The following is a 24150-nucleotide window of genomic DNA, read 5'->3' on the forward strand; positions in this document are numbered from 1 at the left end:
TTCCGGTGACCGGTTCTGGATAAGGTTTCCTTTTTGGGCAAATTATCTTTCAAAATCTTAGTTGGTGGGAAAGTTGTCAGCCTGCCATACTCTTTGCCGAAAGTTGACCTTACCTACCCATCACCTTTTCACCAACCTGTCACATCAGCGTCAGTGTGTCAGACTCTCTCGAAAGATATCTTTCGACATCGAAAGATCATCTTTCGACCATCTTTCGATCAAGGAAGGCTCGAAAGATTATCATCCTTCGACCCATCCTTCGAAGTCTGAAACATATCCTTCGATAAAGGAATCTATTCAAAAGACAGTGTCCGAAAGATAAGGATTTAACTCGAAAGATAAGGATCTTTCAAAAGGGAATCCTTCGAGTTCTTGAATCTTTCGAAATTATTGTTCGAGATTCAACAGTAATCTTTCGAGTACTGTTGATCCTTCGAACAATACTTGATCTTTCGATTGTGGTCAGTTTATTGTTAACAAGCTTCTGTTTTTGAGATCTTTCGACCAGGATCCTTCGGCTGTGTTATCTTTCGGATTATTCACTTAGCATTTATTTTGCTTTCCAATCATGAATCCGAGTTGGTGGAATCCTGCCCCAGACAGTGGTAAATATACAAGTTCAGGTGTCACTCCCTCATGGTGGGGTACACCGGCGCCAGACAGTGGAAAATACACATCTACAAGTCTATCGCCTTCATGGGCCGAGTCTCCGGTATCGACATCTTCTCAGGGAAATCAGTGGGCGTTAGTCTCGAATCAAACTCCTAGTATCCAAAGTATCTTACTGAGCGAAAGCGAAACAGGAAGTTTGAATCGACCTCCGAAGCTGATGCATTTAAATGAGTATCCGGGTTGGGCTGACAGATTCCGTACATATGTTCTGGGCCAGAATACAGAGCTGTGGATACGTTTCACCACAGATTTTGATCAAGCTATCGAAGTCGCCGCTTCAACAACTGCTAGTTTTGCCGATCTTCCAGAGGATCAGAAGAAAATTTATGATCTGGAGAAGAAAGCCTATGCCATTCTCACTCAGGCGCTAAGCAAAGACATCTATCATCAATTTGTCAGCTTCAAGACTACAAAGAAGCTATGGGACGGTTTGAAAACCAGGGGAGTAGGAAATTAAGCAACACGTCAATTGCGTCATGATCTGCTCAAGAAAGAATTCGACTGTTTCACATGCTTAGATAAGGAGTCTTTGGGAGACATGACAAGTCGGTTTTATCATTTGCTTACTGAGCTGAATAATTTTGGTGTTACAACAACTCAAGCAGAAGTGGTGAAAAAGTTTGCTGATGCTTTGCCTCCCCAATGGAGTAGTTTCTTGGAAATCCTGAAGTATAACGGAGTGTTGAAAACTACAAATATCAACGACTTCGTGCAGCTTCTGGAAAACAAGGATCAGGAGGAAACCTTAAAGGCGAAGAGAGTTCCATTGCCACAAAATCCTGAAATGTATTGTGGAACTTCCAATACTTCGTCTGCAAGAACAGGTCCACATGCTCCTTTGCAAACAGCGTGTTGGTGCACTTGTGTCTGTACTTTGTCTGTATTCGGTCTGATATAAACGATGTCCTGATTTGTGTTGTAAGTTGACCAAGTCAACCATCCTCCGGTTTGACTTGGACAACAGTTGAAAGATGTTCTGATCGAAGGATAGCCTCGAAGGATACACCTGATCCTTCGAGGTGATCGAAAGATATGGTTCGACCATGGTTCGACCATTAGACCTCGAAGGATGATCCTTCGAGGTCCACGCTGATCTTTCGTGTAACATGTGGTCGACAGGTGATCCTTCGGACCATCTGTCGAATCCTTCGAGCAGACCTGCTGAGCTGGGTATATATACCCATGCATGTGTTGAGAGTTCTAGAGTTCTGCCATTTTCACACACCCGAGAGATAGAAGCTTAGAGAGCATTCTGCCCAGAACTCACACACACACTTAGAGAGTTTATAGAACACTTCTGTAAACATTGAGCTTGTAACCGAACCTTCATTTGCATTAATACGACTAGTGTTAATCGGTGAATCTTTGTGTGTTTGTTTCTCTACTTGCTACTAACTCGGTTTGCTTGCTAGCTTGGATTCCGCACTCGCTAGTAGGTTTGTATAACAAGGTTTAGGTTCGTAATCCTCCGCGAAACAGGGACCTACAAGTGGTATCAGAGCTAAGGCTCTTAACCTTGTTTAAAACCGGGTTTTTACAAGTTTTGGTGTGTTGAAACACTTGGTTTTGCACCTGTTTTTACTAAGTTTCTTGCATTTTCTTTGAGTAAAAACGTGTCTAAACTAACCGGGAGTGGTCAGGTTGGGTTGGGTAACATAAAAATTGGTTTTTAGAAAACCTTGTGTTTTCCGGTGGTATTCCGGTGTGTTTCCGGTGACTGAACTTGAGGATAAGGTTTTGCCTTTTTGGGTATAATTTTTGAAAGTCAAAAAGTTTGGTGGAAAGTTGTGCAGAAACATCCTTTCTGCCGAAAGCAACTTCACCAACCCCTGTCACCTTTTCACCAACCTTTCACATCAGATCAGATTGTGTCAGAGCTCTCGAAAGATATCTTTCGACATCGAAAGATCATCCTTCGATATCTTTCGATCAAGGAGGGCTCGAAAGATTTATATCCTTCGACCCATCCTTCGAAGTCTGAAACATATCCTTCGACAGAGGAATCTTTTCGAAAGACTAGTGTCCGAAAGATTAGGATCCTTCGTATTGGTGAATCTTTCGAGATCTGTTGTTCGAAAGATAAGGATTTGGCTCGAAAGATAAGGATCTTTCAAAGGGAATCTTTCGAGTTCTTGAATCTTTCGAAATCATTGTTCGAGAGTCAACAGTAATCTTTCGAGTACTGTTGATCCTTCGAACAAGGTTATATCTTTCGATTGAGGTTTGTTTATTGTTAACAAGTTTCTGTGATTTCAGATCTTTCGACCAGGATCCTTCGGCTGTGTATCTTTCGGATCATTCTTACTTAGCATTTATTTTGCTTATCTATCATGAATCCGAGTTGGTGGGGAAGTCCGGCTCCAGACAGTGGAAAATACATGAATACTAGTCAATCTCCATCATGGGCCGAATCTCCGGTATCTACATCCTCACAAACAAATGCCACTCCAGCTGGTCAATGGGCGTTTGTTTCAAATCAAACTCCGAGTATTCAAAGTCTTCTTCTAAGCGAAAGTGAAACCGGAAGTTTGAACAGGCCTCCAAAGTTGATGCATCTTCATGAATATCCAGGATGGGTTGATCGTTTCCATACATACATTCTTGGTCAAAATACAGAGTTGTGGTTACGATTCATTACGGAATTCGATCAAACTATCGAGGTTGCTGCTTCTTCGACAGCTACATTTGCCGATCTTCCTGATGAACAAAAGAAGACGTATGACTTAGAAAAGAAAGCATACGCTATCCTCACTCAAGCACTGAGCAAGGATATTTATCATCAGTTCGTCAGTTTCAAGACTACGAAGAAGTTGTGGGATGCATTGAAGACAAGAGGAGTAGGTAATGAAGCCACACGTCAACTACGACGAGATCTACTGAAGAAAGAATTTGATGGCTTCACATGTATGGATAAGGAGTCCTTGGGAGATATGACAAGCCGTTTCTATCACCTGCTTACTGAGCTGACCAACTTTGAAGTCACAACGACTCCAACAGAGGTGGTAAAGAAATTTGCTGATGCATTGCCTCCTCAATGGAATAACTTCCTGGAAATCTTGAAGTATAACGGAACGTTGAGAACTACAAATATCAACGATTTCGTGCAGCTTCTGGAGAACAAGGATCAGGAAGAAACGTTGAAGGCAAAGAGAGTTGCAGTGCCACAGAATCCAGAGATGTATTATGGCACCTCCACTACTTCATCTGCAAAAGCTGGATCACATGCTCCACTTCAAACGGCGTTTGTCACAAGCACGGATATGTATGGCAATCCAGTGCAAGTTCCTGTAAAGCCGCCTCCAACCACAGATCTGTATGGAAATCCAATACAACCACCTCATCCTCCTCCTGCTCAACAACCTCAATATGCATGTTATGGAGGAACATCATCTGCTGCAGGTCAACAATCAAAGTCAAGTACAGTACAGCTCGACACGTCAAGCTTCTCTAAAATCAGTGTAGAAGTAGCTAAGGAACACATGGAGCTGCTTAACACTGTAGTGAGCGCGTACTGTGGGTTGATAGAAGGTCAGATTGGAAACATTAATCTGACACAAGAAGATTACAGGCAGATTGATAAGGAGGAGATGGACTTGATGGACATCAAGTGGGCCTTTGCGAGTGCTGTGAGAAGAGCAAAGGATTGGATGGAAAGTACTGGAAGAACCAGCTTGGAAAGTAAGCGAGACACCAAGTATGGGTTCGATAAGCAAGCTGTTAAGTGCTTCAACTGTGGTGAACGGGGCCACTTTAAACGGGAATGTACAAAGCCAGCCCAGCACGGGAATCAAAACCCCTTCAGGAACCAAGGCAACCAGCAGAACAGAAACAATGATCGTACATTGGTGCCTGTCAACAACCAAACCAACCGAGCACTTGCAGTTCAGGTGGATGAAGGTTGTGACTGGTCAATCCAGTTGGGTGGTGATGCTCCTGATGGAACAGCATGTTTTGCTCAGATTGTGAAGGAGCTGGTTCACACCAATGGTGGAGAATCTTCTGCCAGTGGTGATGAATCGTCTGAAGATGAAGACTCCTCTGGATACAGCAGGAGTGTTGATGAAGAATCATCCAACTCTGGTGATGATCATGTGGGTGAGACATCTAATGTTTCGGATGATATTGACATTGATGAACTCTTGGGGGAAGCTGTAGCAGAAACTCAAAGAAGATCTATTCTGGTGGATCAAGCTGCTTACTCTTCGTCTTCTCTCCATTCAGCCTTTATGGCTAATGTCGACGGTTCATCAAGTCAGGTATGTGTCGATGAACCCACTGCTGTTAATTGTGATGAATGTGCTAGGTTGCATGCTAGATGTGCTGATCTTGAGAAAAGTATGTCTGAGTTGCAAGGCAAACATGATGCTTTACAAGCTAGTTTGTTTGACTTGCAAGACAAACATACTACTGTGAATGAGAATTTGAGTGACTTGCAAAGTAAGCATGACGCTTTGCAAGAAAAATATGATGTGACCTTTCTCCACAATCAGAAGTTGACTGTGGATCTCTCTAAATGCACAGAAGCCAACATGTTTTATGAAAACCATGAAAAAGAATTTAAGTCAGTAATTGAAACATTAAAGAAGGATAAAACTGAACTGACTAAAATGGTTTCAAGAAAACAAACTGATATTAATTTGTATATATCTCGCCTTGAGAGTATGCAAAAAGAGATGGCTTGTGTGAAAACCGAAAGTGATGCGATCCAACTCAAGCTAGACAGTTATTTGAGTTCTAGCTATGTGTTAGATCACATCATTGACGTTCAGAAGGAAAAGAGAGATGTCACATGCATTGGCTACAAGAAGTGTCCACCACCAGTGAGACATAATTATGATGCCATGCCTGATGAAGAGGACAGGGTTTTCTTTGAACCTACTGTGCCTCTAGATGTTAAGGAGTTTGCTGCAGGACTCGGATACCAAAAGGAAGTATCCTCAGATTCAGATGTGTCAGCAGATACATTTGTGAGTGCTGAACAGAATCAAGATCCTCCAGTTGTGATTGAGGATGCTGATTCGTCTGATGATGAATCTGATGATACTGTCCCAGCAAAGTCTGATGCGGTAGTCAAAAATGAGGACATACCTCTTGAGAATCACATTCTATGTGATCCCCCTGTCAAACCCGCTAAGACTGTTGCAACTGAGTCCTCATCTGCAGGAGAGCCGGAGAGTGTGAATTTGCTGTACACTCTAGTTGGTGATGATAAAATTTACTCAGACAAAGATTTTCCCATTAAGAATGTTAATCAATCCTTAATCTGCAAAGTCTTTGAGAATTCGACAAGTAAGTTCTTGGGAAAGGCAGGACCTAAAGTTACAGTCACACAGTGTCCTCCAATCCCAAAGGCTGAAGTTCGAAAGCAATTTGGCAACAAGAAATTGCCAACAGTGCCAACTCAGCAAAATCACACCAAACCCAAAGGTAAAGTACCGGCTCCAGTGCAAAAGAAGCCGAATCAAAAGAAGAAGAAGAATGTTAACTTTGTGAAATCGACGGGAACAGACAAAATTGAAAAGTTTGAAAATCAATCTAACTTAGATTTTGTCAAGAAAGCTATTGTCGAGAAAAGAAATGAACCAAGTAGTTCAAAACCTAGTACCTCGGGTTCACAAAGTTCAACATCATCGGCTAGACGATCACATGATTCTTCGGGGTTTGTAGAACGAAGATCATGTTTTGAGTGTGGAACCATTGGGCACATTATTAGAAACTGCCCATATCTTCATAAGCAGAAAGGAAAGGTTGATGATCCCCGTGGTAAGACTGACCGTAAGCCATCTGTTTCCACAAAACAAGATCCCCGACTTGTAAAAGAAAGGGAAAAGAAACAGAAACGGCAACAGGTCAAGAAAATTGAAAAAGCGATTAAAACCGATGTGGTTCATAAACAATCTGTTGTTGTAAAACCAGAAAATTCTAAAACTTCAAATCATCAAGAAGTTAAAATTTTAAAGAAAAACACTGGTGAAACCAAACAGACTTGGAAACCAAAAACGGTTGTTGAATCAGGGGGACCATCACAATTCACCAACCATCAAAGACAAGAAGTTATTGTCATTGATGAAAATGGAAGACCCAAGACCACAATGGCTTGGGTCCCCATCTCCAACTAATTCATTTGAGTTCATGTGCAGGGTGCTTCAGGAGGAACTATCAGTAGTCATTGGATTGTTGATAGTGGGGCATCCAGGCACATGACAGGCGACATGAAGCTTCTCTACGACGTTAAATCTATTAGAGGAGGTTATGTTGCTTTTGCTGGAGATAAAGGTGGATACATAACGGGTGAAGGAATGATATCTAACGGGATTGTCAGCTTTGACAAGATCAATTTTGTGCAACAACTTGATCACAATCTTCTTAGTGTTTCTCAAATTTGTGACAAGAAATTTTCAGTCCACTTTGATGCTAATGGATGTTATGTGCTGAAACCCGGCTTCAAAATTCCAAAAGAATGGATTCTCTTGTCGGCTCCAAGGATAAATGATTTGTACGTCCTTGACATGAGCCAGGCTATTACTACGTCTGCACAAGCAACTTGTTTCGTTTCCAAAGCCACAGAAAAAGACACTATCTCTTGGCACAGACGAATGGGTCACATTCACTTACGCAAAATGAATCATTTGGTTTCAAATGAATTGGTGAATGGTGTTCCCCTCAAAAATTTCCATCTTCAAGACATCTGTGTTTCGTGCCAGAAAGGAAAGCAAACAAAGAAGAAGCACCCTACAAAGAAGATCAACACAGTGGCAGTTCCTCTTGAACGTTTGCACATGGATTTGTTCGGTCCTGTCAAGCACAAGAGTATTCGGGGTGATCAATACTGCCTCGTGGTTACTGATGATTATTCAAGATTTTCTTGGGTTGCGTTCATGGCACACAAGAGTGAAACCTTTGGCATTATCAAAAACTTGATCATTCAGATTGAGAATTTGTATAAGTTGAAGGTTAGGCGGATACGTAGCGACAATGGTACTGAATTTAAGAATCATTCCATGATGGAGTTCTGCACTTCAAAAGGTATTCTTCATGAGTTTAGTGCAGCTTATACTCCTCAACAGAATGGTGTCGCTGAACGTAAGAACCGCACATTGATCGAGACTGCTAGGACAATGTTGGTAGAGTCACAGTTACCCATTCCATTCTGGACTGAAGCTGTGGCCTCTGCATGTTACACATTGAACAGAGTCCTTACAGTCAAAAGACACAACAAGACCTGCTTTGAGCTTCTTCAAAAACGGAAACCAGATTTGTCTTATCTCGAACCGTTTGGAGCTCCATGCACAATCATCGATCCTAATGGAAAGTTTGGGGCAAGAGCAATTGATGGATACTTTCTTGGGTATGCCACCCCTAACTTACGAGTCTGGAATCTAGAGACTAAAAGGGTTGAAGAATGGTCTGAGGTCAGAGTACAAAGGCACACCTTGCCAGTCAAAAATCCGGGTCAACCTTGGATGTTTGAGTACGATGACTTCTTCAATTCGATCAATGTTGAAGCCGCTGAAGAAAATGCTGCGGCTAGGATGTTTTTTCGAGAGTGACAATGCAACAGTTTCACCGGTGGTTCGTCCAATTCTTGTGAATCAAGAACCATCGTCTTCGGTGAACAACAATACTCTCAACAATGAGGATTTTCATGATGCAAACGAATTGAACGAATCTTCAGAGGATGATGAATTTCTAGATGCAGATCAAGAAGCTCCTACAACAGCAGTTCATGGTACTTCAGAGGGTACTCCTCCAGTGGAAACACATAGAACAGCTGAGACTACTGCATCATCCTCTTCGTCAATTCCGGGTCTTGAATTGGTTGTTGATCTTAATCTTAACAACCTGGGTATAAATGTTCCAGTTCCAGACAATCCAGAAACAAGGATTCATAATACCCATCCTCAACAAAACATCATTGGAAATGTGCAAAGTGGCGTACAAACAAGAAACATGTTGCGAAACAACAACAATGCAGGCTTGTATGCAGCTATTCGAGAATCCGGGCAACAAAACGACTGGTCCTTCGCGTGTTATGTCTCACAAGAAGAACCAAGAACGTGGAAAGAAGCCTTGAAAGATAATGCTTGGGTTGAAGCAATGCAGGAAGAACTGCAACAATTCCAGAAGCTGGGTGTCTGGAAATTAGTAGAAAAACCTGCTGGATACAAGAAGATTGGTACCCGTTGGGTTTTCAAATGCAAAAAGGATGACCGCGGAGTTGTTATCCGAAACAAAGCTCGTTTAGTCGTTCAGGGTTTTCGTCAGATTGAAGGGATCGACTACAACGAAGTCTATGCACCTGTTGCACGTCTCGAAGCCATTCGAATCTTTCTAGCCTATGCGTCCTTCAAAGGATTCAAGGTTTATCAGATGGACGTGAAAAGTGCATTTTTACATGGTGTGGTTGAAGAAGAGGTGTACGTCGAACAGCCTCCAGGTTTTGAAGATCCTATCCATCCCGATCGGGTTTGGTTGCTCAACAAAGCTCTTTATGGTCTTCATCAAGCACCACGAGCTTGGTATGCAACCTTATCTCACTATCTGCTGGAGAACGGTTTTCGTAGAGGTCTTATCGACTGTACTCTCTTCATCAAAGAACAAGATGGAGATCTTCTTCTGGTACAGGTATACGTTGATGACATTATTTTTGGTTCTACTAATGATGTCTTGTGTAGGGAATTCGAGCGCATTATGCAGGATAAATTCGAGATGAGTGCTATGGGGGAAATGACCTTCTTCTTGGGCCTACAAGTACAACAAACGGAGTCTGGGATATTCATCCATCAGACTAAATATGTTGGTGACATCTTGAGCCGGTTCCAGATGTCTGATGCAGCGCCCATTGGTACCCCATTGCCAACTAATCACGGAATTACTCCAGACTTGAAGGGAGAAGCTGTTAGCCCTTCTATCTATCGCGCCATGATCGGATCTCTCATGTACCTCACAGCATCAAGGCCAGACATAATGTACCCAACGTGCCTGCTTGCTAGATATCAAGTTAACCCGAAGGCCTCACATCTTGCTGCTGTTAAAAGGATTTTTCGTTATTTGAAGGCGTACCCTGACACCGGTCTGTGGTACCCTAGGGATAATAACTTTGAATTGGTAGCCTTCAGTGATTCTGATTTTGGCGGATGTAAAATCGACGGCAAGTCCACAACGGCTGGATGTCAGTTTTTAGGAAATCGCCTAGTCACATGGCAGTGCAAGAAGCAGACGTGTGTAGCTACATCAACATGCGAAGCTGAATACATTGCTGCCTCAAGTTGTTGCTCCCAAGTTCTTTGGATCCAACAACAGATGCGGGACTACGGTTTTGAATTCCTAACTACTCCTATTTACGTTGATAATTCTGCTGCTTTAGATATCACTAGAAATCCTGTGCAGCATTCAAAGACCAAACACATCGAAATCAAATATCACTTCATACGTGATTGCTTTGAGAAAAGGCTAATCGATGTTGTTAAGGTCCACACCGATGACCAACGTGCCGACTTATTTACCAAAGCATTTGACAAATCAAGATTTGACTTTTTATTATTGGTAAACGGCATTAAGGTCAAGCAAGAGTAAAACCAACATCGGAAAATCATTTTTGTAAATACCTTTGTGTTTTTAAATTTATCTTAGTTTGTTGATTTTAGGGGGAGTAAATCCAAAAATCGGAAAATCCAAAAACATCGAAAAATTCAAAAACACAAAAACAATAGAAAAACAAAAATGAGTTTCCTGGCGAGCAAAAGAGAAAATGATAGTACATCAGTGGTCTATCCAAACCTCTTTAAACCTTAAATGCAAAACGATAAGCAGCTCTATATAAGATGTATCGGTAGGCTCACAATCATTTTAAAGTGTGCAGGGTGATATAAATCTTAATCGACTGAAGATCAGGTGGGAACCATTCATTGGCATATGGTCTTAGTACCGAAATTTCGTTTGATAGATTGCCGAGGTTCTGAGATATTCGGTCTTTATGCTGCTTATCATCTGGGTATCATGGTTGTATCTTTTACCGAAAAATAACGGGGACGCAAGTCTAGATCTTCCATGATACTATACATACGTGTACATATTGCATACTGCATTCGACCTCAATAAGTGATAAACAATCACATGTCCATTTCAAATAAGTGATAATATATCACATTTATCCGGGTGTCAAGTTCGTCTCTCTGCTGTACGAAAGTACTGACCTGTTCACGGACTTGCACCTGTGCCCTCATGCATACGAAAATCAAGTTCCTCATCAATAAGTGATTATATCACATAGGACTTGTTTTCAAATCAAAATAAGTGAGTATCTCACAATTTATACGGTCAAACAGATGATAATCGGTATACTCACTGGTAAGATGAACTCTCGTGCATACCTTGATACGGGAATGTGTCGTGATGTGGATGAACACCGGTCGGTAAGTATAAATCATACATTAACGTATCCTCTAAACATGATTACATCTGATAAGTTGAGCTTAAGTGGACAACAATACCGATAATTGTTATAGGATGCTTATCTTAATGTTAACTAACTGAACAACAAGAGTGTTTTGGCATGACCGTACACTGATATGATTCTCTTACCCTCGAAACTCGCAAAAAGAATGTTTGTATATATTTATTTACTGCTTAACCTTTATTAGTTCTTTTAAACAGTTTCATCGTTTGGTGCATATCAGCACGACATTAGCGGTGATGTCGTTTGATAACACTCAAAGGATTTTAAATTGTTGTCTTTTAATTTCAAAAATACCAAAAAGATTTTAGGCTTGTTTTAATATAAACTTTATAAAAGCCAAAAAGATTTTATTTCTGCTTTATTTTCGATCGTACGATGTTGGAGCTCAAGTCTTCGTTACCTGAAACCTGACTGAAAACCGAACTGACTAAATCTTCATAAACGGTCGAAATTTGCATGTTTTGAAAGTTAAAAACTAAAATTGACAAATTTTATTAAACTTTCAAACTGTCGGACGGTGTTTGATTATGACATGGTCATTCGTGTGTCATTTGTTTATACTATATTCCAAGCAATTGTTCTCATTACGCGTTTAGATTTCTTGCATGTGCAGATTCTAAAGGCTAGGAGAACATGGTCGTTGACGAGCTTTGGAATGAAGACACGAAGGCACTCAATGAATGAAGATGATCGAGTTGCCGCTGGCCATCATCATCACCTCGAAGGATCTTACTTCATAAAGTTAAAGTATTTCACGAGCATAACTCAAGGGGGAGCTTATGTTAAGGGGGAGTTTGTCAACACACTTCCTACATGATACGGGTAGTTTGTTGATACACTTTCTACTTTCAAGACGTGAAGACTTTGAAGACCCTCCGACATTGAAGACATGATAGGACATCAGAGTCTTGAAGACTTGAAGACCAAAGACCGTCGAAGTTCAAGACGAGTCTACACTTTTAGAAGAACAAGACAAAGATTAGAGATCAAAGACAAAGCTACAGCCAAGGGGGAGTTTGTTGGTGCACTTGTGTCTGTACTTTGTCTGTATTCGGTCTGATATAAACGATGTCCTGATTTGTGTTGTAAGTTGACCAAGTCAACCATCCTCCGGTTTGACTTGGACAACAGTTGAAAGATGTTCTGATCGAAGGATAGCCTCGAAGGATACACCTGATCCTTCGAGGTGATCGAAAGATATGGTTCGACCATGGTTCGACCATTAGACCTCGAAGGATGATCCTTCGAGGTCCACGCTGATCTTTCGTGTAACATGTGGTCGACAGGTGATCCTTCGGACCATCTGTCGAATCCTTCGAGCAGACCTGCTGAGCTGGGTATATATACCCATGCATGTGTTGAGAGTTCTAGAGTTCTGCCATTTTCACACACCCGAGAGATAGAAGCTTAGAGAGCATTCTGCCCAGAACTCACACACACACTTAGAGAGTTTATAGAACACTTCTGTAAACATTGAGCTTGTAACCGAACCTTCATTTGCATTAATACGACTAGTGTTAATCGGTGAATCTTTGTGTGTTTGTTTCTCTACTTGCTACTAACTCGGTTTGCTTGCTAGCTTGGATTCCGCACTCGCTAGTAGGTTTGTATAACAAGGTTTAGGTTCGTAATCCTCCGCGAAACAGGGACCTACACAGCGTTTGTCACAACCACTGATATGTATGGCAATCCGGTGCAAGTTCCTGTTAAGCCACCTCCCACCACAGACATGTATGGAAATCCAATAGAACCACCTCCTCCTCCTCCTGCTCAACAACAACGTGCATGTTATGGAGGAACATCATCTGCTGGTCAACAGTCAAAGTCAGGTACCGTACAGCTCGACACGTCAAGCTTCTCTAAAATCAGTGTAGAAGTAGCTAAGGAACACATGGAGCTGCTTAACACTGTAGTGAGCGCGTACTGTGGGTTAATAGAAGGTCAGATTGGCAACATTAATCTGACACAAGAAGATTACAGGCAGATTGATAAAGAGGAGATGGACTTGATGGATATCAAGTGGGCCTTTGCGAGTGCTGTGAGAAGAGCAAAGGATTGGATGGAAAGTACTGGCAGAACCAGCTTGGAAAGTAAGCGAGACACCAAGTATGGGTTCGATAAGCAGGCCGTTAAGTGCTTCAACTGTGGTGAAAGGGGTCACTTTAAGAGGGAATGCACAAAGCCAGCTCAACACGGGAATCAAAACCCCTTCAGAAACCAAGGCAACCAGCAGAACAGAAACAATGATTGTACATTGGTACCCGTCAACAACCAAACCAACCGGGCACTTGCGGTTCAGGTGGATGAAGGTTGTGACTGGTCAATCCAGTTGGGTGGTGATGCTCCCGATGGAACAGCATGTTTTGCTCAGGTTGTGAAGAAGTTAGTTCACACCAGTGGTGGAGAATCTTCTGCCAGTGGTGGTGAATCATCTGAAGATGAAGATTCGTCTGGATACAGTAGAAGTGTTGATGAAGAATCATCCAATTCTGGTGATGATCATGTGGGTGAGACATTTAATGTTTCGAATGATGTTGACTTTGATGAACTTTTGGAGGAAGCTGCAGCAGAAACTCAAAGAAGATCTATTCTGGTGGATCAAGCTGCTTATACTTCGTCTTCTCTCCATTCAGCCTTTATGGCTAATGTCGACGGTTCATCAAGTCAGGTATGTGTCGATGAACCCACTGCTGTTAATTGTGATGAATGTACTAGGTTGCATGCTAGGTGTGGTGAAATGGAGAAAAGTATGTCTGAGTTGCAAGGCAAACATGATGCTTTACAAGCTAGTTTGTTTGACTTGCAAGACAAACATACTACTGTGAATGAGAATTTGAGTGACTTGCAAAGTAAGCATGACGCTTTGCAAGAAAAGTATGATGTGACTTTCCTCCACAATCAGAAATTGACTGTGGACCTTTCCAAATGCACAGAAGCCAACATGTTTTATGAAAACCATGAAAAAGAATTTAAGTCAGTAATTGAAACATTAAAGAAAGATAAAACTGAACTGACTAAAATGGTTTCAAGAAAACAAACTGATATTAATTTGTATATATCTCGCCTTGAGATTATGCAAAAAGAGATGGCTTGTGTGAAAACCGAAAGTGATGCGATCCAACTCAAGCTAGACAGTTATTTGAGCTCTAGCTATGTGTTAGATCACATCATTGATGTTCAGAAGGAAAAGAGGGATGTCACATGCATAGGCTACAAGAAGTGTCCACCACCAGTGAGACATAATTATGACGCCATGCCTGATGAAGAGGACAGGGTGTTCTTTGAGCCATCTGTGCCTCTAGATGTTAAGGAGTTTGCTGCAGGACTCGGATACCAAAAGGAAGTATCCTCAGATTCAGATGTGTCAGCAGATACATTTGTAAGTGCTGAACAGAATCAAGATCCTCCAGTTGTGATTGAGGATGCTGATTCTTCTGATGATGAATCTGATGATACTGTCCCAGCAAAGTCTGATGCGGTAGCCAAAAATGAGGACATACCTCTTGAGAATCACATTCTATGTGATCCCCCTGTACAACCCGCTAAGACTGTTGCAACTGAGTCCTCATCTGCAGAAGAGCCGGAGAGTGTGAATTTGCTGTACACTCTAGTTGGTGATGATAAAATTTACTCAGACAAAGATTTTCCCATTAAGAATGTCAATCAATCCTTAATCTGCAAAGTCTTTGAAAATTCGACAAGTAAGTTTTTGGGAAAGACAGGACCACGTGTTACAGTTACACAGTGTCCTCCTATTCCAAAGGCTGAAATTCGAAAACAATTTGGCAACAAGAAATTACCAACAGTGCCAAAACAGCAAAATCATACCAAGCCCAAAGAAAAATCACCGGCTCAAGTCCAAAAGAAGCCGAACCAAAAGAAGAAGAAAAATGTTAACTTTGTGAAATCGACGGGAACAGACAAAATTGAAAAGTTTGAAAATCAATCTAACTTAGATTTTGTCAAGAAAACTATTGTCGAGAAAAGAAATGAACCAAGTAGTTCAAAGCCTAGTACCTCGGGTTCACAAAGTTCAACATCATCGGCTAAGCGATCACATGATACTTCGGGGTTTGTAGAACGAAGATCATGTTTTGAGTGTGGAACCTTTGGGCTTATAATTCGAAATTGCCCATATCTTCATAAACAAAAAGGAAAGGTTGATGATCCCCGTGGCAAGAATGACCGTAAGCCATCTGTTTCCACAAAACAAGATCCCCGACTTGTAAAAGAAAGGGTAAAGAAACAGAAAAGGCAACAGGTCAAGAAGATTGAAAAAGCAATTAAAATCGATGTGGTTCAAAAACAATCTGTTGCTGTAAAACCAGACAATTCTACAACTTCGAACAATCAAGAAGTTAAAATTTTAAAGAAAGACACTGGTAAAACAAAACAGACTTGGAAACCTAAATCGGTTACTGAATCAGGGGGACCATCACAATTCACCAACCATCAAAGACAAGAAGTTATTGTCATTGATGAAAATGGAAGACCCAAGACCACAATGGCTTGGGTCCCCATCTCCAACTAATTCATTTGAGTTCATGTGCAGGGTGCTTCAGGAGGAACTATCAGTAGTCATTGGATTGTTGATAGTGGGGCATCCAGGCACATGACAGGCGACATGAAGCTTCTCTACGACGTTAAATCTATTAGAGGAGGTTATGTTGCTTTTGCTGGAGATAAAGGTGGATATATAACGGGTGAAGGAATGATCTCCAACGGGATTGTCAGCTTTGACAAGATCAACTTTGTGCAACAACTTGATCACAATCTTCTTAGTGTTTCTCAAATCTGTGACAAGCAATTCTCAGTACACTTTGATGCTAATGGATGTTATGTGCTGAAGCCCGGCTTCAAAATTCCAAAAGAATGGATTCTCTTGTCAGCTCCAAGGATAAATGATCTGTACGTCCTTGACATGAGCCAGGCTATTACTACGTCTGCACAAGCAACTTGTTTCGTTTCCAAAGCCACAGAAAAAGACACTATCTCTTGGCACAGACGAATGGGTCACATTCACTTACGAAAAATGAATCATTTGGTTTCAAATGAATTGGTGAATGGTGTTCCCCTCAAAAATTTCCATCTTCAAGACGTCTGTGTTTCGTGCCAGAAAGGAAAGCAAACAAAGAAGAAGCACCCTACAAAGAAGATCAACACGGTGGCAGTTCCTCTTGAACGCTTGCACATGGATTTGTTCGGTCCTGTCAAGCACAAGAGTATTCGGGGTGATCAATACTGCCTCGTGGTTACTGATGATTATTCAAGATTTTCTTGGGTTGCGTTCATGGCACACAAGAGTGAAACCTTTGGTATTATCAAAAACTTGATCATTCAGATTGAGAATTTGTATAAGTTGAAGGTTAGGCGGATACGTAGCGACAATGGTACTGAATTTAAAAATCATTCCATGGCGGAGTTCTGCACTTCAAAGGGTATTCTTCATGAGTTTAGTGCAGCTTATACTCCTCAACAGAATGGTGTCGCTGAACGTAAGAACCGCACATTGATCGAGACTGCTAGGACAATGTTGGTAGAGTCACAGCTACCCATTCCATTCTGGACTGAAGCTGTGGCCTCTGCATGTTACACATTGAACCGAGTCCTTACAGTCAAAAGGCACAACAAGACCTGCTTCGAGCTTCTTCAAAAACGGAAACCAGATTTGTCTTATCTAGAACCGTTTGGAGCTCCATGCACAATCATCGATCCTAATGGAAAGTTTGGGGCAAAAGCAATTGATGGATACTTTCTGGGGTATGCCACCCCTAACTTACGAGTCTGGAATCTAGAGACTAAAAGGATCGAGGAATGGTCTGAGGTCAGAGTACAACGGCACACCTTGCCAGTCAAAAATCCGGGTCAACCTTGGATGTTTGAGTATGATGACTTCTTCAATTCGATCAATGTTGAAGCCGTTGAAGAAAATGCTGCGGCTAGGATGTTTTTCGAGAGTGACAATGCAACAGTTTCACCGGTGGTTCGTCCAATTCTTGTTAATCAAGAACCATCTTCTTCGGTGAACAATAATACTCTCAACCATGAGGATTTTCATGATGCAAACGAATTGAACGAATCTTCAGAGGATGATGAATTTGTAGATGCAGATCAAGAAGCCCCAACAACAGCAGTTCATGGTACTTCAGAGAGTACTCCTCCAGTGGATGCCCATAGAACAGCTGAGGCTACTGCATCATCCTCTTCGTCAATTTCGGGCCTTGAATTGGTTGTTGATCTTAACCTCAACAATCTGGGTATAAATGTTCCAGTTCCAGATAATCCAGAAACAAGGATTCATAATACCCATCCTCAACAAAACATCATTGGAAATGTGCAAAGTGGCGTTCAAACAAGAAACATGTTGCGAAACAACAACAATGCAGGCTTGTATGCAGCTATTCGAGAATCCGGGCAACAAAACGACTGGTCCTTCGCGTGTTATGTCTCACAGGAAGAACCAAGAACGTGGAAAGAAGCCTTGAAAGATAACGCTTGGGTTGAAGCAATGCAGGAAGAGCTGCAACAATTCCAGAAGCTGGGTGTCTGGAAACTCGTAGAGAAACCTGCTGGATACAAGAAGATTGGTACCCGTTGGGTGTTCAAATGCAAAAAGGATGACCGCGGAGTTGTTATCCGAAACAAAGCACGTTTAGTCGTTCAAGGTTTTCGTCAGATTGAAGGGATCGACTACAACGAAGTCTATGCACCTGTTGCACGTCTCGAAGCAATTCGAATCTTTCTAGCCTATGCATCCTTCAAAGGATTCAAGGTTTATCAGATGGACGTGAAAAGTGCATTTTTACATGGTGTGGTTGAAGAAGAGGTATACGTCGAACAACCTCCAGGTTTTGAAGATCCTATCCATCCCGATCGGGTTTGGTTGCTCAACAAAGCTCTTTATGGTCTTCATCAAGCACCGCGAGCTTGGTATGCAACCTTATCTCACTATCTGCTAGAGAACGGTTTTCGAAGAGGTCTTATCGACTGTACTCTCTTCATCAAAGAACAAGATGGAGATCTTCTTCTGGTACAGGTATATGTTGATGATATTATTTTTGGTTCTACTAATGATGTTTTGTGTAGGGAATTCGAGCGCATTATGCAGGATAAATTCGAGATGAGTGCTATGGGGGAAATGACGTTCTTCTTGGGCCTACAAGTACAACAAACTGAGTCTGGGATATTCATCCATCAGACTAAATATGTTGGTGACATCTTGAGCCGGTTCCAGATGTCTGATGCAACGCCCATTGGTACCCCATTGCCAACTAATCACGGAATTACTCCAGACCTGAAGGGAGAAGCTGTTAGTCCTTCAAACTATCGAGCAATGATAGGATCTCTTATGTACCTCACAGCATCAAGGCCAGACATAATGTACCCAACGTGCCTGCTTGCCAGATATCAAGTTAACCCGAAGGCCTCACATCTTGCTGCTGTCAAAAGGATTTTTCGTTATTTGAAGGCGTACCCTGACACCGGTCTGTGGTACCCTAGGGATAATAACTTTGAATTGGTAGCTTTCAGTGATTCTGATTTTGGCGGATGCAAAATCGACGGCAAATCCACAACGGTTGGATGTCAGTTTTTAGGAAATCGCCTAGTCACATGGCAGTGCAAGAAGCAGACGTGTGTCGCTACATCAACATGCGAAGCTGAATACATTGCTGCCTCAAGTTGTTGCTCCCAAGTTCTTTGGATCCAACAACAAATGCGAGACTACGGTTTTGAATTCCTAACTACTCCTATTTACGTTGATAATTCTGCTGCTTTAGATATCACTAGAAATCCTGTGCAGCACTCAAAGACCAAACACATCGAAATCAAATATCACTTCATACGTGATTGCTTTGAGAAAAGGCTAATCGATGTTGTTAAGGTCCACACCGATGACCAACGTGCCGACTTATTTACCATAGCATTTGACAAATCAAGATTTGACTTTTTATTATTGGTAACCGGCATTAAGGTCAAGCAAGAGTAAAACCAACATCGGAAAGTCATTTTTGTAAATATCTTTGTGTGTTTTTCAATTTATCTTAGTTTATTGATTTTAGGGGGAGTAATCCAAAAATCTGAAAATCCAAAAACATCGAAAAATTTCAAAAACACAAAAACAATAGAAAAACAAAAATGAGTTTCCTGGCGAGCAAAAGAGAAAATGATAGTACATCAGTGGTCTATCCAAACCTCTTTAAACCTTAAATGAAAAACGATAAGCAGCTCTATATAAGATGTATCGGTAGGCTCACAATCATTTTAAAGTGTGCAGGGTGATATAAATCTTAAATCGACTGAAGACCAGGTGGGAACCATTCATTGGCATATGGTCTTAGTACCGAAATTTCGTTTGATAGATTGCCGAGGTTCTGAGATATTCGGTCTTTATGCTGCTTATCATCTGGGTATCATGGTTGTATCTTTTACCGAAAAATAACGGGGACGCAAGTCTAGATCTTCCATGATACTATACATACGTGTACATATTACATACTGCATTCGACCTCAATAAGTGATAAACAATCACATGTCCAAATCAAATAAGTGATAATATATCACATTTATCCGGGTGTCAAGTTCGTCTCTCTGCTGTACGGAAGTACTGACCTGTTCACGGACTTGCACCTGTGCCCTCATGCATATGAAAATCAAGTTCCTCATCAATAAGTGATTATATCACAAAGGGCTTGTTTTCAAATCAAAATAAGTGAGTATCTCACAGTTTATACGGTCAAACAGATGATAATCGGTATACTCACCGGTAAGATGAACCCTCGTGCATACCTTGATACGGGAATGTGTCGTGATGTGGATGAACACCGGTCGGTAAGTATAAATCATACCTTAACGTATCCCCTCGCCATGATTACATCTGATAAGTTGAGCTTAAGTGGACAACAATACCGATAATTGTTATAGGATGCTTATCTTAATGTTAACTAACTGAACAACAAGAGTGTTTTGGCATGACCGTACACTGATATGATTCTCTTACACTCGAAACTCGCAAAAAGAATGTTTGTATATATTTATTTATTTACTGCTTAACTTTTATTGTGTTTCTTTTAAACAGTTTCATCGTTTGGTGCATATCAGCACGACATTAGCGGTGATGTCGTTTGATAACACTCAAAGGATTTTAAATTGTTGTCTTTTAATTTCAAAAATACCAAAAAGATTTTAGGTGTGTTTTAATATAAAGTTTATAAAAGCCAAAAAAAAAAAAAAAAATTTCTTTCTTCTTTATTTTCGATGGTACGATGTTGGAGCTCAAGTCTTCGTTACCTGAAACCTGACTGAAAACCGAATTGACTAAATCTTCATAAACGGTCAAAAATTTGCATGTTTGAAAGTTAAAGACTAAAATTGACAAATTTATTAAACTTTCAAACTGTCGGACGGTGTTTGATTGTGACATGGTCATTCGGGTGTCATTTGTTTATACTATATTCCAAGCAGTTGTTCTCATTACGCGTTTAGATTTCTTGCATGTGCAGATTCTAAAGGCTAGGAGAACATGGTCAATGACAAACCTCGGAATGAAGACACGACGAGAAGGCGCTCAAAAGATGAAGATGATCGAGTTGCCGCTGACCATCATCAACACCACAAGGATCTCACTTCATAAAGATAAAGTCCATTCACGAGCATAACTCAAGGGGGAGCTTATGTTAAGGGGGAGTTTGTCAACACACTTCCTACATGATACGGGTAGTTTGTTGATACACTCTCTGCTTTCAAGACGTGAAGACTTTGAAGATCCTCCGACAATGAAGACTTGAAAGGACATCAGAGTTTTGAGAACTCGAAGACCAAAGACCGTCGAAGTTCGAGACGAGTCTACAGCTATAGAAGATAAAGACAAAGCTACAGCCAAGGGGGAGTTTGTTGGTGCACTTGTGTCTATACTTTGTCTGTATTCGGTCTGTATATAAACGATGTTCTAAGTCTGTAAGTTGACCAAGTCAACCATCCTCCGGATTGACTTGGTCAAACAGTTAGAAAGTAGTTGTCTGTCTCGAAGGATAGCTCCTCGAAGGATACTGTTGATCCTTCGAGGTACTCGAAAGATATGCTTCGATTGTTAGACGTCGAAGGATCATCCTTCGAGGTCATTGCTGATCATTCGAACATCATGTCATCGATAGATGATCCTTCGGACCATCTATCGGATCCTTCGGACAAGACCTGCTGTGTATGGGTATATATACCCATGCAGTGTGTTGAGTTAGATATAGACACAGACAGAAAGATACCGAGAGATTGAGAGCTTTGAGAGCATTCTGTCCAGAACTCACACACACACTTTGAGAGTTTACATGTTAGATTTGTAAACATTGTGCTTGTAACCGAAACCTTCATTTGCATTAATACAAGTTGTGTTAATCGGTGAACCCGTGTGTGTTTGTGTTTATACTTGCTTAATCCCGGTTTGCTCGCTAGCTTGGATTCCGCACTCGCTAGTGGGTTAGTATAACAAGGTTTGAGGTTCGTCATCCTTCGACAAGGGACCTACAAGAAAAGAGGCAAAGAAAAAGGTTTTTTAAACGCAACGGCGGTTTACTTTTAAAACAACAAGAAGAGGCTGATCCATCTTTAGTTGATAAAACCATACATTTCACATCACGTGAGTTGCAAAAGGCCACTGACAACTTCAATGAAAACAGAATTCTTGGACGAGGAGGTCAAGGTACAGTCTATAAAGGGATGTTAGTGGATGGAAGGATTGTGGCAGTCAAGAAATCAAAAATAGTTGATGAAAGCCAGTTGGAGCAATTCATCAATGAGGTGGTCGTTCTATCTCAAATCAATCACAGGAACGTGGTCAAATTATTGGGATGTTGCCTAGAGACAAACGTTCCTCTCCTTGTTTCTGAGTTCATTCCAAATGGTACCTTGTATGACCGGCTTCACAACGAAATTGACGAGTTCCCAATGTCTTTGGACATGAGATTACAAATAGCTACTGAAGTTGCAGGAGCACTTGCTTACTTACATTCGGCAACTTCTATTCCAATATATCATAGAGACATTAAAACCACCAATATACTTTTAGATGACAAATATAGAGCCAAAGTGTCTGACTTTGGAACTTCAAGGTTTGTCTCACTAGATCAAACTCATGTGACTACCTTAGTCAAAGGTACGTTTGGCTACCTTGATCCTGAGTATTTCCAGTCTAGCCAGTTCACTGAAAAAAGTGATGTTTATAGTTTTGGAGTTGTTTTAGTTGAACTGTTAACCGGGGAAAGACCGATTTCTTTAACTAGGTTTGGTGAAAATAGAAGTTTGGCTACATACTTTATGTTAGCTATGGAAGAAGGGCGTGTTATGTCTATTTTTGATGCAATGGTGATTAAAGAGGGTACTAGGGATGAGCTTCTGATTCTAGCTAACTTAGCAATGCGATGCTTAAATCTGAATGGAAAGTATAGACCAACGATGAAAGAAGTTGCTATAGAGTTAGAAACTATACGAAAATCGGACATTCCCTCTACAGTTCTAACAAATACCTCTCATTCGGTTTACGAAGAGGAACTAGCAATCTTACGTTATGGTGAATCATCATCAACATTCTTGACTTTAAGTGATAGCTTTAGTCAGTGATGCAAAAATGTTTGTTAAATTTGATGTTTTCATATAGTTTCAAGATTGGTTATAGAATTAAGTTTAGGTTGTCACAAACAAGTTAGTTTTTTTTTATTATGTCATCATAATAATAATGTAACAACCCGACTTTCATTTGTCCCTATGCTTGTTGTTTCTTTCGTAAATGCTTGTGAACTTGAAAGATGATTTTTAAAGCAAGATCTTGTGTTCTTGAAGTAACTAAGTTTATGTAAAACTAACTTTTGAAACTAAACTCCATGAAAAGTTTGTAAAAGATTCATCGAGACGCTTATTTATGAAATATTCAAGTATGTTAAGTATGGAACTTGGAAGATCCATAATGATAGATTGACTTTAAACATAAAGATCTTTTAAGAGAGCATAAGAATGGTTTTAGAACATGTTTTCAAGGCTTTGAAACCCTAAAACTCATGGATGGTTTAGTTAATAAGTTAAAGTTTCATAAAAAGTTTGTTTAAAATTAACAAGAACACTTGTTTTTGAAAGATCCTTGTATGTAAAGTGTAGATCTAAAAGACTACACATTTTTTATCAAAAATCAAGTTCATCATAAGGTCTTACATTATAAAATTAGTGTATGTTATTGTGAAAATTGTTGTAAATTGTTTTGGTGATGAAAAGAAAATAAACACATGTTTTGAAAACATGGGAAACCTCCATTTTTATTATGGGAGACTATGTCAACATTTTTATAAAATTTTGACCCTTAGAAAAATATAAGTTTTGATGAAACTTATTCTTCAAAAATTCATCTAAAAATATTTATCAAGGTTTACTAATTTTTGTACAAAATTTCAAGCTAAGAAATAAGGATTTCTTCAAGTTAAAATCAATATTAAGTATGTATACTTTTAGGGAAAATATATATATTTAGTGATCACCAACTTTTGTGCTAAGTGTATATTGTGTGTATTATATGTAGTACTGTATCTAAATACTCCCAAGGAGGATCACCAACAAAATACACATAAAAATACATAACAAATACCCAAGAATACTCATACAAAACAGCCCATGAAAGGGTATATGGACAAATACAAGAAAATATATTTAAATAAATATATTCCTTAACAAATTTTGGACTTGGACAAATAATGGACAATTTTGGACATAAATATATATTTCGACAAATATATATAATTATTACCAAGTAATGGGAATTATAAAAATATCGAAAAATGACAAAATAAATATATATATTTTACAAGCATAACAAAATATATATATTTCACCCAAGTCTTAAAAATATATTATTTTTAAGAAATATAATTCCGGAAAGTATTAAAAAATCAAAGTATCGACTTTTGACAAATAATGTAAATACACAAGTATTTACATAAAAACGCAAGTATACTTCCCTAAGTATACTTACATAAAAATAATAG

General features: G+C 40.2%; 1 protein-coding gene across 1 annotated transcript in view; it reads left to right on the forward strand.

Moving 5' to 3' along the window:
- LOC110877292 (wall-associated receptor kinase-like 8) overlaps nt 1-22828 on the forward strand; it is a 47013-nt gene extending 24185 nt beyond the window's left edge. Inside the window, exon 5 of the mRNA XM_022125447.2 lies at nt 21656-22828. Within this exon, the coding sequence (XP_021981139.2) occupies nt 21656-22741 (1086 nt within the window). The 3' untranslated portion in view covers nt 22742-22828. The remainder of the gene's footprint in view (nt 1-21655) is intronic.
- Nucleotides 22829-24150: the final 1322 nt, after the last annotated feature.

This window comes from Helianthus annuus, chromosome 9, assembly GCF_002127325.2.
Source record: "Helianthus annuus cultivar XRQ/B chromosome 9, HanXRQr2.0-SUNRISE, whole genome shotgun sequence".
Taxonomy (NCBI): Eukaryota; Viridiplantae; Streptophyta; class Magnoliopsida; order Asterales; family Asteraceae; genus Helianthus; species Helianthus annuus.